The sequence below is a fragment of the Mytilus trossulus genome, unplaced genomic scaffold (genome assembly GCF_036588685.1).
Source record: "Mytilus trossulus isolate FHL-02 unplaced genomic scaffold, PNRI_Mtr1.1.1.hap1 h1tg000343l___fragment_2___debris__unscaffolded, whole genome shotgun sequence".
NCBI classification, from domain to species: Eukaryota; Metazoa; Mollusca; class Bivalvia; order Mytilida; family Mytilidae; genus Mytilus; species Mytilus trossulus.
The window spans coordinates 197,124-212,935 of NW_026963333.1; the positions used below are offsets into that span (position 1 = coordinate 197,124).

General features: G+C 32.1%; 1 protein-coding gene across 1 annotated transcript in view; it reads right to left on the reverse strand.

Annotated features, from left to right (window-relative positions):
• Window positions 1–324: 324 nt before the first annotated feature.
• Window positions 325–15,812, reverse strand: part of LOC134701835 (uncharacterized) — a gene marked incomplete at its 5' end in the record, with an annotated part of 52,119 nt that continues 36,631 nt past the window's right edge. The window contains 17 exons of the mRNA XM_063562953.1: window positions 325–825; window positions 1,354–1,502; window positions 2,433–2,652; window positions 3,156–3,311; window positions 5,398–5,672; window positions 6,087–6,261; window positions 6,532–6,735; window positions 7,199–7,302; window positions 7,687–7,828; window positions 9,823–10,139; window positions 10,502–10,792; window positions 11,258–11,530; window positions 11,843–11,976; window positions 13,064–13,212; window positions 13,615–13,732; window positions 15,034–15,127; window positions 15,591–15,812. Of these exons, the coding sequence (XP_063419023.1) occupies window positions 325–825; window positions 1,354–1,502; window positions 2,433–2,652; window positions 3,156–3,311; window positions 5,398–5,672; window positions 6,087–6,261; window positions 6,532–6,735; window positions 7,199–7,302; window positions 7,687–7,828; window positions 9,823–10,139; window positions 10,502–10,792; window positions 11,258–11,530; window positions 11,843–11,976; window positions 13,064–13,212; window positions 13,615–13,732; window positions 15,034–15,127; window positions 15,591–15,812 (3,524 nt within the window). The remainder of the gene's footprint in view (window positions 826–1,353; window positions 1,503–2,432; window positions 2,653–3,155; window positions 3,312–5,397; window positions 5,673–6,086; window positions 6,262–6,531; window positions 6,736–7,198; window positions 7,303–7,686; window positions 7,829–9,822; window positions 10,140–10,501; window positions 10,793–11,257; window positions 11,531–11,842; window positions 11,977–13,063; window positions 13,213–13,614; window positions 13,733–15,033; window positions 15,128–15,590) is intronic.

Genomic DNA, 15,812 nt, shown 5'->3' on the forward strand with positions numbered 1-15,812 from the left:
ATTAACTAGTTCTTGATGATAGGAGCAAATACCAATTATCATGATTATGGTCTGCTCAACTATTTGGTTTAAATTCTTAAACTCTTCAAAAATAAAATATTAAAAATCTGATTTATACAAATGTAAATATGTCTCTCACTTACAAAAAATGGCAGCATCTGTAAAGATTCATTCCTATATTTGCTCATAAAAAACAAGTAATATTATCAACTGTTTTATAGCAACAGATGTTAAGATATCAAACATCTTTAACCACTGTGATTAATAATGTCATATATTAGAATAAACAAATGAAGAAATTCAAACTTAAAACAGCTTTGATTTTTACTTACCTGTGAAGAAATATATTAATGTTTTGTTGATTTGATGTCCTGTGTCATTGGTTACCACAGCAACAGATTTCAGATCAAGATTGTTTAAGGTGAAGGTCATATCTACATATTCATTAGCATTACAGGTTGTATCACAGTTATATTTAGAACATTCTCCATAGCAGGGAATGCATGGTTTTATAACTTCTCTAAATGGTGCAATGTCCGTCAACAACTTGTCACTTCCGATTCCCACTTCATATCGGAGAATTGGATTGGTTCCTCCTCTAAAGGGATCACCATAGCGACACAATGATCCTGGTGCAGGAGGCATGACTAGATCTTTGAAGTATGCCTTGGTAGAGAATACATTAAACATGTCTGTTATATCTGGCACATAGTTGTCTCTGTTCCACACGTGCAGGACTAATTTAGTGGAATCACTCAGTGGCACTATTCCACAAATCCTTGTCAACTGATCCTCATCCACATGTACAGTCATGCACCAGTTCAGCTACAAAATAAAAGAATGAATTGACTTTTGGAGTTACCAATAATCTATGTATTTTGTAATGTCTTTGGACATATTACACAGGATCCATTGATGAATTTGCTTACAGATAATTGCTTACTACATTTATAACTAACAAGTTCATTCCTTTCAAGTAAATAAGAGTAAACATTTGTACACGGCTTTTGCCAAATTTTGCAAGCAATTTAATAGAACTCTACCACAATTTGCATTTTCAGCTTCAATTTGAATATATATTTTTTCACTAATTTCTTCATGATGTTTCAAGTTACTGTAATAAGTTCATAGTAGTTATATGAATACTAAAAAATCAGAAATTATTGCATGCATTTATTATTGCGATTTTGACATTTTAGTCTACATTTGCAATTATAATTTTTGCCATATTCATAAAAACCCTGTTTGATTCATATAAAAATTTCAAATTGCAAGTTTTAATAATTGCAATTATAACCGTGTCACATTTTTCGCAATAATTTTTGAATTTACAGTAGTAACACTAAATCTTACATCAACAGCTTCTTCCTTCTCAGCACTAATCTTGATTCTGTATCTATGGAAACTAGCAGAAGGGTCAAAGTTGACAGGTATAGATGTTTTCATGACCCTAAAAGTGTCGTTGAATGTTCTGCACCATGTTACAATGTGTGGAGAGGTACCTATAACCAAAATGTAAATAAGTAAACAAATTAGTAAACAAAATGTTGCTGAACAGTTTGGCAAAATACTTATACAGTACAATATTTTATTTTTGCGCGATGAGAAAGGTTTTAGTTTATATATGCTGCAAAACTAGAAGTTACACATCATCATAGATTTTCAATCATCTAGAAGGCTTAATAGAATAATAAAATACAGAAACGGCACTTCATGTGTGTTGATCGCTGAATTTATGAAAAGATGCTAAAACACAAGCTCATAATTGTGTCTGTTGTTTGGTTGCTGTCTTATTGATATATACACCTAGAGTACCATTTAAAAGCAGTTTGAACTCTGACAGTTAAACTCAAGATATAGCTGTTTTCAGCTGAACAAAATCAATTCAAATACCTTAAATGTGTAAATAAATGGGGAGAGTGTCCTGATAATGCCTCTGCTTAAAGATTATAGTTTATAATGGAGCATAACCCAAGAATGGTCAAAGTGACGCCAACCAAATATGGACTTGATCTGTGTTTTGTGGTAATAAGCATTGTGTATTAGTTTCATTACATTTGGTGAGACAAACTAAGTTTACAGAATGGACAATAAACTTCAGAATAACCTTCATACTTACAGACAAGGGTAATGCTTAATGCCCCCTCTGGTAACGACAGGGCATAGAAAAGCTCCTGATCAAATGTAATCTAAACTGATCAATTTAGAAATTGGCTAAAACAAGTATACTGTAAATTTAGAAATTATTGCAATGTTTTTATTATTGTGAAAAATGCTACAGGGTTATAATCATATAATTTAAACAGGATTTTTTTCATTATGGCAAAAAATTAAATTGCATTTTAGTGTAAAATGACAATATTGCAATAATAAATGCTGGCAATAATTTCTGAATTTACAGTAATTAATGCAATATATAAATCCTGATTTACCAGAGAATATTTGTATTCCACAAGATGACTGTGCTATTGGTACACTTGTGTCCATGGGTGTGTCTACTACACTTCCATCAGGTTTATTTACGACATGGTAGGGTGTGTCTGTGATGTTCTGGGGGGTTATTGTAGTAGTGGTGGGAGAGGCTGTGGGCACTGTTGAGTTGAAGTATCTACTATCCAGGTATGTAGTACAGTTTATAACTTTCCAGCATTCCTGAAGAAACAAAAATATCTAGGTATTTACTTCATATACATCAGCACTACACATGTTCCTAACTTATAGACAAGAAGTTCATTGACCCGTTTGTGATCAATTTTGAACTGTCCTTAATAAATTACCAACTTTTGCACCAAAACACATGTTAATGTTTTAAAAAGTATTTATCTTGCAACTGACCAGTTCTATCTGAATTTTACCAAACGCTTTTTTCATAAAAACATGAACTAAGTGCTGAAAATAAAATTTTGTCAAATAAAACAGTATGAATCGGGTGACTTACCTTTGTTCCAGTTAAATTAATTTATCCCACCTGATATTTGTTTTAAACAGCTCTTTATAAATTTAAATGGTAAGGAGTATTTAGAAGTTAAACTTTGATTTTGACAACAACTGTTGTGTCACCTAAATTTCTAGTGTTTGCCACTGGCATATTTTGCCCATGACATTATATTTAACAGAAATCATTTAACTATTCAAAGGCAAATATAATGATTTACCTTAGGTATGATATCTAACAAGCAGCACTGGGCCACAGACTGGCTCCAATCTGCCTCCTCCTTATAGTCATAGGTAGCTATACCATCTTCTGGTCCGTCCCATAACATTATACCAGTAACACCTATCCCTTCTCCTCCTGCAGCTTTTACGGATATCTGTAGTATAAAAATGATATCATTACGTCAAATTTTCATGGTGAAGTCTTTGTGAATCTATTTTTATACCAATGAATATTTTTTAAAGAATTACATAAGGAAATGAAATGCATTTTGGGTAATTTTAACAGCAGACTGTTTTATACTCTGGTAGTACATATATATGAAGATTGCAATTAATGAATTCAGCATTTTGATTAAAGAGGCTGTACACTCGGAACAAGAATCAATATCCAAAAATGTGAGGAAATTCAAGTTTAAAGATCAAGGGACATATGCACACACCCTTTTATGAATCTGATCCAGGGCTTCCAAAAAATATTTGAGCCAGCCGGACATTTTATATCTGATCCTGATTTTAATCCCTTAAGACTTGGTCACAAAAGGCAATTATGGTAATCAGATGGCCATTCAAATGATTGACATTAGATTAAAATAATTGATTTTAAACTTTACTTTGATATGAATTTGATGTTCAGATGTAAACTGTTAAATTGCAGTGCATCATTCAAAGTGTGCATATCAGCGTGCTCATATCTGCCTTAGACTCTTTACTTGTGCAAAAGGACATTGTCAAAAACTTTACTTTCGTTTTTAAAACCGGATGTTGACTTGACAATGGTAAAACATGGACCATAAACAGATATGTAAATTCCATGTACGTTTACAAAGCACGATTGAGTGAAGAAGCTCTTTCCACATTATTTCTTCAACAAAATACTTGAAATGAACATTAGATAAAGGTATCAATGATAATTTTAGCATTTTTGAAGAAATATAGATGCATAATTAAATTTCCCACCTGTGCACATGCGCATACATGTTCTAGTTCATACAACGTAGTTCTGACGATTTTTTATTTAAAACCTTTTTAAATTTTTCATCAAATCATTTTGATAAACTAATTTCTAAGAATTTAATCTTTTGGACTAAATCAATTGGATAAAAACCGCTGAAATGTACGATAATAATTGTGAATAGACCGATCAATTTATACGATGTCCGGTACTGAAAATAGTTTACCTGTCACCTGAACAGGTAGATTTCAGCTGTCCAACAACTAATTTGTATCGTTTGAACGATATATATCTTGTTTTTGTAGAATTTAATTTAGCATATTCCAATATCAAAAATGTTGTTACTATCCCCATTATTAACAATCCCGTAAATGAATGACAAGGCGGAACACATAACTAGGGTGTATTATGTCAATGCGTAAGTTGAATTACAGATTAAGAACAGTTATTTAACAGTTTCGTGTACAGAACAATGAATATGAACTGATAATTACGTTTGTTTTATATATGAACATGATTCGCAGATGTTATTATGTTACAATGATCAATGTTTGGGAAAAACTATGGAACGCATGAATAACATTTACATATCAATACAGAGATCAACGTGTGAAAAAAACTATGGAACACTTGAATAACATTTACATATAAAATACAAAGGACAATCTGAATCAATGATTAAGTTGAAAGTGAATTTACGGCACATTTATGGTGTTAATTTGATTTGAATTATTGTGTTTATTATGTGACTGAAAATTTGTTTTTGTTTGTTTGTAGGTTGAAACGATAGGAATAAATAGTTACAACCTGACAATTGATTTCATGCCCAAGTTATACATAATTAACCTTGATTAAAATTAGAAAGCATTGTAGTAGGGGTTGTTTTGATAGTAATTAATCATCATGTCACTTTCATGACTAGAAATGTGTGGTTGTTAAAGGCAAATGGTTGGGTCAAAAAGATCGTGAATTATATTAAGATGACCGAAAAAGCCTTGAAAACTAAAAAGTAGATGACCGCTTCATGCTTTGCCCAGCCGGTCTTTTACCGGACATTATACAAATGACTGGAATATATGACTGTTTTGGAAGCCCTGATCTGATCTGACAAATAAATAAATTTAGAGGGTCTGATACTTAAATATCAAAAATTGTATATAAAAAATGAAAGAATGTATATTTTTATTTAAAAGTCAAAATAAAAAGGAAATCATATCTCTTTATCTATTAAATCTAAATATGATAAGAATCAGTTAACATGAGATGTTAAGATTTTACTTAGTACATACAGAGTAAGTGCCTCCATTTTCATAGTCAGCTGATCTGTATAATGCCCCAGTAAACATCTGTTTTTTATGATTGTCTCTGCCCAGCTTGATGGTCACCGTATCATCATAGACAAGTCGGTCAACATTCTCTGTACGATGGATAAGTGACCATTTCTGTCCACTGGGATCCCTCAAACCAATCTGTTGGAGTTCTGTCCACTTTGGATCATTGACCATAGATATACTTCTTGAAGGACAAGCTGGACCAAATGGACTAGCCAAATGCAGCAAGGATCCTATTAAAATACTCAAATCTTATATAGGATAAACATACTATACATGTGAAATCTTTTTAATTAGCTAGGGAACACTCATATTTTCTGGAATTTTAGTATATTGTTTGAAAAAAGTATTAAACATTATTCCCTTACCATGAACACTTTTTGAACAGTATGATACTATATATGCTTAATTTTTTGTGTATTTCTCCTTTGAAAATGTTTTAAAAATTTACAGCAAAAACAATTTGAATGAAAAGAATAACAAACAGAAAATTTTTTTAAAACAAAGTTTGAAAATAAATGCTTATCTTCAAGAATTCAATAAAAACATATCTACATCACATTCATTATAGTTGTTTCAAATTCTATAGAAAAATATCAAATGTTATAATTATATATAAAGATTAAATAAACTATTTGTGTTCATACCTGTAGCAGTTGTAGATGAACTAAACCAGACTTGATCATTCAAGAAATCTTTTCCATCCACCACTTTACCAATGGATGGTTGTGAGACATCAAATAGAACTGGTGAAGTTTCTTGTAGTATAAAAAGGCCTGCTTGATTTGTCACCTTGAATCTTACTGTATAGGGAATGTTTTTCTAAAAGAATGGAAAGCACAAAAATAAAAACATCCCTAAATCCCTGATTAAAAGTTTCTTTTATAATTAAATGAAGTAAACAAATTATTTTTGGCTTTACAAACATAATGATTAGAGGTTCTGGCATAAGAACAATTTACTCTTATTTCCTATTTTCTTAAAACATAGTCTGCAGAAGCAGTTTACAATTCTGATTTATCTGTTTTTGAGCAAGGTCAATGCAGACATAGGACTAAGATTATGCTGTTACTACCCCTGTATGATACATACCTTAAGTTCCAGTTCCACAAAGTCATACTGTGTATAATTACTGGTCAGCTCTATCCAGTCAACTACTAACTCCTCTGTACTATCACTGTCACATGACATATTCCTCCACAGTGATACTTCAAATGTATCTATGTAAGATTCAAGGTCAATAAAGTCCTTCCAGGTCACAGATATTGTTGAGTTATCTGGGGTATAGGTTACAGGCTGAAAATAAATCAAGATGGGTTTGTACCTAGTGGAGGAATTATATTCAGTTTTATTTGATCATTAGTTTATTACATCACCAGTGAAGCACTTTCAAATGGACTAAATAAATTATCAAAATATATAAACATTAATCTCATACAAGTGAGAGGTTTAGCTAGCTACAAAACCAGGTTTAATCCACCACTTTCTACATAAGGAAGTGCATGTACCAAGTCATAAATATAACAGTTTTATGTTCGGAAGTTGTGTTTAAGCTCTTGATTTTGCAATTTTATAGAGGCCTTTCTGTTTTAATATCCCTTGGATTTCTGTATTTTTGTTATTTTACTTTTCTACTCAAGATATATTTCGCCAGTTTAAAAAAAATTGTGAAAACTTCTTTTGAAATTAAGATTTTAAAAGGTATTATACAGTATTTTTCTGAGTCTACAAGTTAAAAGTAATCAAGTTAAAGTGTTACCATATCATAATAAGGTCCTGCTTTGATGTGGCCAGACTGTGGTGGTGTTATATCTACTGTAAACTTGTGATAGGTCATTCCACATTCACCAGATTTGTCAGTGCCTAAAAAATAGGAAAAAATGTTTCACATCTAGACTCCATAAAACCACACTGAATTCATATGTACCTAGATACATATATGCCTATGTTACACCATTCTAATGCTATGCTATACCTGAGTGCAATAATGATTAATTCAGATTTGACCTACATTTTTTCATTTAACCCAATAAACAATTTGCCTTTTCAGAATCTAATGCATTTTGGTTAAAAATTTCAAAACCTCTGACTTAACAATTTTCTTATTTTGGTGTATGAACAATTTGATTACCCATAGTCCTTTAAGTTTGAAAGAGGTGAACTGTCCTATTGTTAGTTTAAATATTAAACATTTACATAGATGGCCTTATACACGGGAAGTAAGTCACATTATATATAATTACTTACCCATAACATATACATAATATGTGTGTCCCTGGTCCAGTTGTAGAGGTGTTAGTGTGTAGAATGTGTTCTTGTTGATATTACTGACAGGGAAGATACTAAACAGGTGCTGTTTCTCTTCTTCAGTGGCTGATCCTCCATCAATCTATTAATAAACAATAAGTTCACACTGTAAACATGTTTAAATGTATGATAGCATATTATGTAAAACTACTTTTTTCTAAGAAGTAGCTGTTCTAAAATTAAAATGGCAATCATTAACAATTAACAACCTCCTGTGCAGCTGCCCACTCAACCAACTGCCCACTGTACATAAACACATCAATAACCCATGCCTTTAGAAGTCTGATTGATAAAACATAAATTTGACTATGTGTCTTAGCCAATTAGGTGGAAATAATCATTTTAACTTTTTTTTCATCCTGAATACAGCTTCAATGTTTGCAATAATTCACCCTGCTTACTGCATTCTTTTATAATTTTCAATATTGATATTAGTAGGATAACTTTTCTATAATATATTAGAACAATTGAAAACTTACATATAATTTACAGTCAGTTTCATTGAGATCTGTTTTATTGGACATAGCTACATAATACATATAGAATAATAGGTAGTTTCGTTTTTGATACTGACTATATCATGTGGAATATCTAGACGAGCCCATTAGGGCGAGTTGATATATTCCACATGATATAGTCAGTATCAAAAACGAAACTACCTATTATTCTGTTTATCGGTAATTATGACGTCACACAATGAATTGCCTAATATTTTCAGTGAAACAGCCAGTACGTTGATACTCCAAAATATTAGGCAGTAAAATCAAAGGGAAAATATTAGTGTTGTCAACGGTTAACCGGTTAACCAGTTAACCGGTCGAACGACCGAATACCGAATACCAAAAACGCTAACCGGTTAACCGGACTTTTTTCAATTTTGATAGTTTTCATATAACTTTGCATGGAAATCATTAAAAATTTATGTTTTATTTAAAAATTTCGTTGTGGTTGTTAATTTGACAGATCAATTGTCCAGTATATTGATTGCTATTGTTGATCCTAAATACATAAAATTAATTAGAGCTCGAGGTAGGACCTTAAAGAAACATGATTGGTAAGCATGTTTGTTTAACAATAACTTTAAATCAGAGATGCGATTAAATTTTACTAATTAGTTCATTATTTTGTTTTTGATCTTATATTGTGTAAACTAACATCTAAATGTGTAACTTCCGGAGTGCAAGGTTTAGTCTTTCTTTAAACGAAATGCTAACTCAAAAGTTGTGAAATGCAAACCAATGTGAATGTTCTCAATGTATACGTGATAGTAACAGTAACATGCTTAAAGAAACAAGCAAACAAAGTAAAGAAACAGAAAATTAAACAATGATCGGTTTCAGACAAATTCAATTGTACGAGATCAAGATGGTTTTTTTTATATCTGAAGTTGGTACAAATTCTATAGTTGATACAGTGTATTTGTTTATTAAAAGTCAAATTTCTCCAGGAATCCTCACAGACAAGCCTTATTACGCCAAAGGACAAACTTCAATTCTTTAATTGTAATATTATGACTTGGATGAAAAGGTTGTCAAATTGACACTCATACCACATCTTATAACTATTTGTACATGTAGGGTACTATTGATAAGGCTTTCAAACAACAACTTAAACTACCGGTTAACCGGTTAATCGGTCGAACGATTATCCGAGTAACCGGTTACCCAAAAGTGTACGATTTGACAACACTAGAAAATATATGAATTACCGATAAATCAGTATGTCTAACTTATTACTTACATATAATTTACAGTCAGTTCCATTGAGATCTGTGTTATTAGATATAGCTACATAATACATTAGTATGTCTAACTTATAACTTACATATAATTTACAGTCAGTTCCATTGAGATCTGTGTTATTAGATATAGCTACATAATACATTAGTATGTCTAACTTATAACTTACATATAATTTACAGTCAGTTCCATTGAGATCTGTGTTATTAGATATAGCTACATAATACATTAGTATGTCTAACTTATAACTTACATATAATTTACAGCCAGTTCCATTGAGATCTGTGTCATTAGATATAGCTACATAATACATTAGTATGTCTAACTTATTACTTACATATAATTTACAGTCAGTTCCATTGAGATCTGTGTCATTAGATATAGCTACATAATACATTAGTATGTCTAACTTATTACTTACATATAATTTACAGTCAGTTCCATTGAGATCTGTGTCATTAGATATAGCTACATAATACATTAGTATGTCTAACTTATAACTTACATATAATTTACAGTCAGTTCCATTGAGATCTGTGTCATTAGATACAGCTACATAATACATTAGTATGTCTAACTTGGATGTGAAACCTTCAAACTGAACATCCACCTGCCTGTCTGTGTTTATGTAGTCATTCATTATAATAGTGCCAGCTGTAATAGAAATGTTTATCATTTTAAGCTGACTGAGCTCCAACATTCTAAATGTTATTTATTCATAAAGGTAATCATACTCAAGTTGTGGTAAGAACCAGTTTAATATGTTAAACTAATTAAAAACCAAAACCAAATGGAACTGCAAAATAAGTTATGTCAAAGTAAATCAGTGCTGGAATAAGTATTTGCCATAAATCTTTAATACAGAAAATATCAAAATTTATAATCTAAATTGTTTCTTTTAAACTGTTTTCTATATAAAATACCCGCATCGTAAAGCAGTTAGGTAATGGTATATCTAAATAACACAACCTTGTATTTTAAAATACCTGTAATGGTTTATTTGAGATATAACTTACGAGTAACACCTCCATCAAATCCAACATGGAAGCCATTTGATGTTACTGTGGCAACTGAATATGATGCACTGGATGCTTTAACAGTGAAATAATAAAGTCCCGTTCCAGGTACCAGATCAAGATTATAGAAGGTCACAGTAGTATTCTTTCCCACATTTGTAAATGGCACAATATTGTCTCTGGTCTTTGGGAATCTTCGATCTGTTCCTACAGCTACCTCATAGAACGCCACCTGTTGGTTATCCGGTTGTTCTTCTAATTTTGATTGGTCCACATGAATTCCTGGATTTCCTGTTAATAAGCAGAATAAAGAAAATATTGATCAATCAATTCACTTTCATGTCAGTATAGTTTAACCAAATTAAGAGTGAATAATGAGCAAAACAGACACAAAACTTCCATTATCTTCTAAAAAGCTTCAGAACAGAGCTCATACATTCATATACCCACTCCAGCTACTTGTATGGATATGTGAAGTTCATGTTTAGCTTTTTGGAACTGCATAGTTATAAAAAAAATCAAAACAGGTGGCACATTATTTTATTATGTATGAAAGCTCAGATGAGAAGTTGCAGATAAAAGATGCATGGCCTTGTTGTTATCTGAAATCCCTAAATCATTAGGATAAAAAATTAGGTGAATAAGCATGGAATTCAAGAATCTTTGAAAAATTCAGTAAAAACCTGGCTACATATTAAGCATGAATAGCAGAAACAAATTGTAAATGGCTGAACAGATTCCTGCATAATATCTTACCTGAAATTACATCCACTTGAGATGAGGCACCAGCAGGGAGTCCAAATCCATCCCAGTTAGCTGTGACCATTGTTTTGGATGGTAGGAAGTTTAAGTCATACCCTGTGATATCCCCATCAAACACTTTGCCAGGTAGTAATGGATCTTGTTCTATAGTCACTCCATCAGATCTGATGATGTAGGTGTAGTTTAGGGCATTAGTTACTCTCAGTAAGGAGTAATACAACTCTCCATTCTTCATGTGTAGACCATCATTCATTCCTGCTGTTTTCACTGTAAAATGTAAGTTATTTATCATTCAAAATTCTTCTGATTTCCATTAAATTTAAATCTTTTCTCTGGTGTTAATGGAAACTTCATATCTAGATTTTTCAAAAGGTATTCTTTTCTATATCTAATCACCTCACATATTTTTTCTACAGCTCCTTTCACCTTTGAAATTAAAAACTGAATTGATACATACTTAATTCTTTCCATTTTGGTTCTCGATAATCAAATGTATACATATTTTCATTATACGGAAGATGTCAGATCTGCTAACTACCATTCATTTCCATTCATCCATCCATTTTCTTTACAACTCACCTCCAACATCTAGCCATTCTTGTACAACTAACCCATCCAGTCTCTGTATCTGCCATTCATATTTAACAACTGGACATGGATCACCTGACACATCCCATGATGCCCTGTATGTGTCAAAGCTCTCCTGGAAATTCCTAAAATAGAGGGTCATAATCAACCATCATGTAACCAGAGAGAATGAATTTCATTATAAAATTCCTAGTTTCCACATCCACTGGGACTTCAACCCAGGGCGTTTGTGTTACAGGGCAGCACTTATACTGACAGAGCTAAAGAAGTACTTCCTTAGCTCAACTGCTTAGGCTCAGTATCTGCCATATTTATTAATGGAAACAGTCCAGTCACACTTCCCCTACCTCAAGAGTCATCATACCATCATGACTCTCACACACATACCCTAGCTGGAAATCCTCTCTTAAACAACCGTCTTTTTTCTTAATTGTGTGTCAAATTTAACTGTAGAGCATGTCATTACAAAACTGCTTTTCTCCGCCAGGACTTGAAACTGGGACCTTTGTTTTACAAGGCAGTATGTATTATAACAACTGAGCTAAAGAAGTACTTCCTCAGCTCAACCACTCACAGCTGACTAAGTGTCTAACGTATTTACTAAGGCAAGCAATCCCATCACAATTATATCCTCAAATTTTTTTTTTTAAAATCCATTAATACTGTTTAGTTTTCAATTATTGGTGCACTAAAAAAAATGAAAACTCGATCAACTGTAATATAATGTTACAATAGTAACCATCCCATATTTAGAAGGTAGGTATAAGTGCCATTGATTAACACTAAAAGGTTTTCTACAAAAAAATCCATTCCAAACTGACTTATGGCACTACATGAACTACATGAAAAAATAGAAAAAAAAACTTACTAACTAAGGAAAATTCATTAGAAATCGCTCATAAAAATCAAACAAGAGGTGTTTTTAGATTATAAATGGATTAGAACATACAAATGGTGAATTTTGTGTTAATCTATATATTGTAAATTCAGAAATTATTGCGATGTTTTTATTAATGACATAACTGCGACATAATTGTTAACACAATAATTTAAACTCCCATTTTGAAATATAATATATGAATTAAAAAGGATTTTTCTCCAAATCATAAAAATTAAAATCGCATTAATGTCTAAAATGACAAAATCACAATAATAAATGCACCCAATAATTTCTGAATTTACAGTAGTTAAACATTCCAATAAATGACTTACACATCACCATGTGATCCTTTAAGTACATCATACACTCCTATGTGTGTAAGGGGAGGTAATCCTTGACTGATATAAGACAAAAACAGACCATTTGATGTTGCTACACTAGATAGTCCAGCTCCATTGGTCCCTTTGATGGATACATAAACCTAAAATAGCCAATCAAATGAAGCATACAATTTATAATCAATCTTTAATTTCTAAGAAGTTGACTCTGTAAGTAGATTTAATTGTAACACCAATAGTAAACTTCTAATCTTTTGGAAAGACAAACTTTATCTTGTACTTTTCAATATACAAAAGTGAACCTTTCAATTTTGCAAATGACCAGTGGGTGTCTTGAAATCCTTTGGTGGAGCTAAGCTGGCTTAATTAGTACAATTAAAAGCTACTGTTATCACCATATTTTCCAGACAATAAGATTCATTTTTTGTCAAACTTACATTGAAAGCATATTTAAAGTATGCAGACCAGAAGTGATAATAATAAAACATCATAATGTATTCCCCATAAGTTATTAACTGCAATGACCCATGACAAAGTTCACTAACCTTTCTCTGACCCATCAAGTCGAGTCCGCCAATTGTGAAATACTTGACATCAAGAGGTATGTCAAAGAATGGTTTAATCTGTCCACCACCAGGAGTAGTTCCCAAGGCTATCTGGTACCTATAAATAAATTTAAATATTTTGTGTTTTGTACATTTTATTGAGATTAGAATTTGTACATTGTCTTTAAATCAGAATGATGAAATTGAGAATGGAAATGGGGAATGTGTAAAAGAAACAACCAACTGACAAAAGAGTAAAAAACACAGACAAAGGCCACCAATGGGAGTTCAATACACCAAGAAAATCCTGCACCAAGAGGGGGTCTCCTGGCCTTTAAACTTAAATGTGTACTAGTTCAGTGAAAACAGACGTCACACTAAACTCAGAAACTAGGAGACTCTTTGAGAAGTTAATTCACAAAATAACAATCAGAAGAAAAGATTTATCATCTAAGATGGAAACAATATATTGTGACTCCAACAAATCAGCCTTTGCTCTTACTACTAAATGCTGAAATGCTACATGCTTAAAAAGAGGCAGATCATTAACTCTGAATAACACTAGTCAGCGATAAAACTTACAAACTAAAGCATCACAGATAAAAATGCTATCAACCACAAGAGTGACATAGTTGGTCATTTATTACATATCACATGATATACAGGACCCAGCTGGAAGCTGAGCTGGGCAGGGTACCTGCTGCTATTAAGACTAAGACATAACAATCAATCTGTTGAGTTTAGCCTTTCCAAATGACTTTAATAGTTTGCTCTTACGTTGTACTGTTTGACCACTGCTCCAGGTTTGGGAGGGTTGGGATCCCGCTAACATGTTTAACCCCGTCACATTCTGTATGTATGTGTCTGACCCAAGTCAGGAGTCTATAACTCAGTGGTTGTCGTTTGTTTATGTGTTTTTTGTTCTTTTTTTTTTTACATAAATTAGTTTTCTCTTTTGAATTTTTTTACATTTGTCATTTTGAGGCCTTATATAGTTTATGCGGTATGTGCTCTGCTAATTGTTGAAGGCTGGATGGTGACCTGTAGTTGTTAATTTTTATGACATTTGGTCTCTTGTGGAGAGTTGTCTCATTGGCAATCATACCACATCTTCTTTTTTTTATATAAGTATCCAAAACCATGTACCATTGCATTTTTCGTACAACATAGAACAATATATGTACTAGCTTTTTAGTCAATGGAAGTATTTATATTTTTCTATGATAGATTCATTCAGGGTATAAGGTTAAACTTCCTGCCATGCAGATTTTACTTAAATGGAGTAAACAAAATTGAGATTGGAAATGGGGAATGTGTCAAAGAGACAACAATCCAAAAAAAAGATAAGAAAACAGCAGAAGGACATATATATATAATCCCATTGGTTAGAAGGACCAAGGCCAATAATTTATATCTTACCCCTCAATACCAGATTCTTCATCATAAAATGGCTGCCATGTTGCTGTTACTGAGGAGAGAGATTCTGAACAAGTAGCATCTAAATCATCACACTCTATAAAACATAAAGAATGCAAATGAGAACAAATTCAGAAATTTATCATTTGATTACTTTTGTATTTTAGGCACAAATTAAGAAAAACAATAATATGAAAACTCTCTACCAACCTAGAAAACTGGAATGCCTTAATTATAGGTACTTAAAAGACAGTATTTGTAATATGAAGAAGGGGACAGGCAAAAATCTGAACTGACGTTTTGCTGTTTTATCTGTTCTTTAAATGAATCATACTTAAATTGTTAACTGTGATTGTTTTAACTCTATACTATTTTGGTTATTGATAATCAGACCCCAGTCAAAAAAATAAACCTTCACAAAAATACACACCTTATGATCATTATATTAACCAAACATACAAGTATAGTTGATATTTCTGTTCTACTAATCTGAGAAATTGACCTTGTCACTTAATCTTCATGCGACCTTCAATCAAGACAATTTTCTGATCAATACTTGCCTTCATCATTTGAACAAATCTTTGCATTCATTCTGACAGTAGCTTCATTGTCTCTCACATCTATTCTGTAGGTTGTATGAAGGTCAACAACCTTACCATATTTTGGTGGGGTTGTATCTATGGCAACAGGACCAGAGAAAGCATAGGTTTCCATGCCGACTGTGTTAATAGCTGTTACTGTCACATAGTAAGACTTTCCATGTTCCAACAAGCTATTTACAC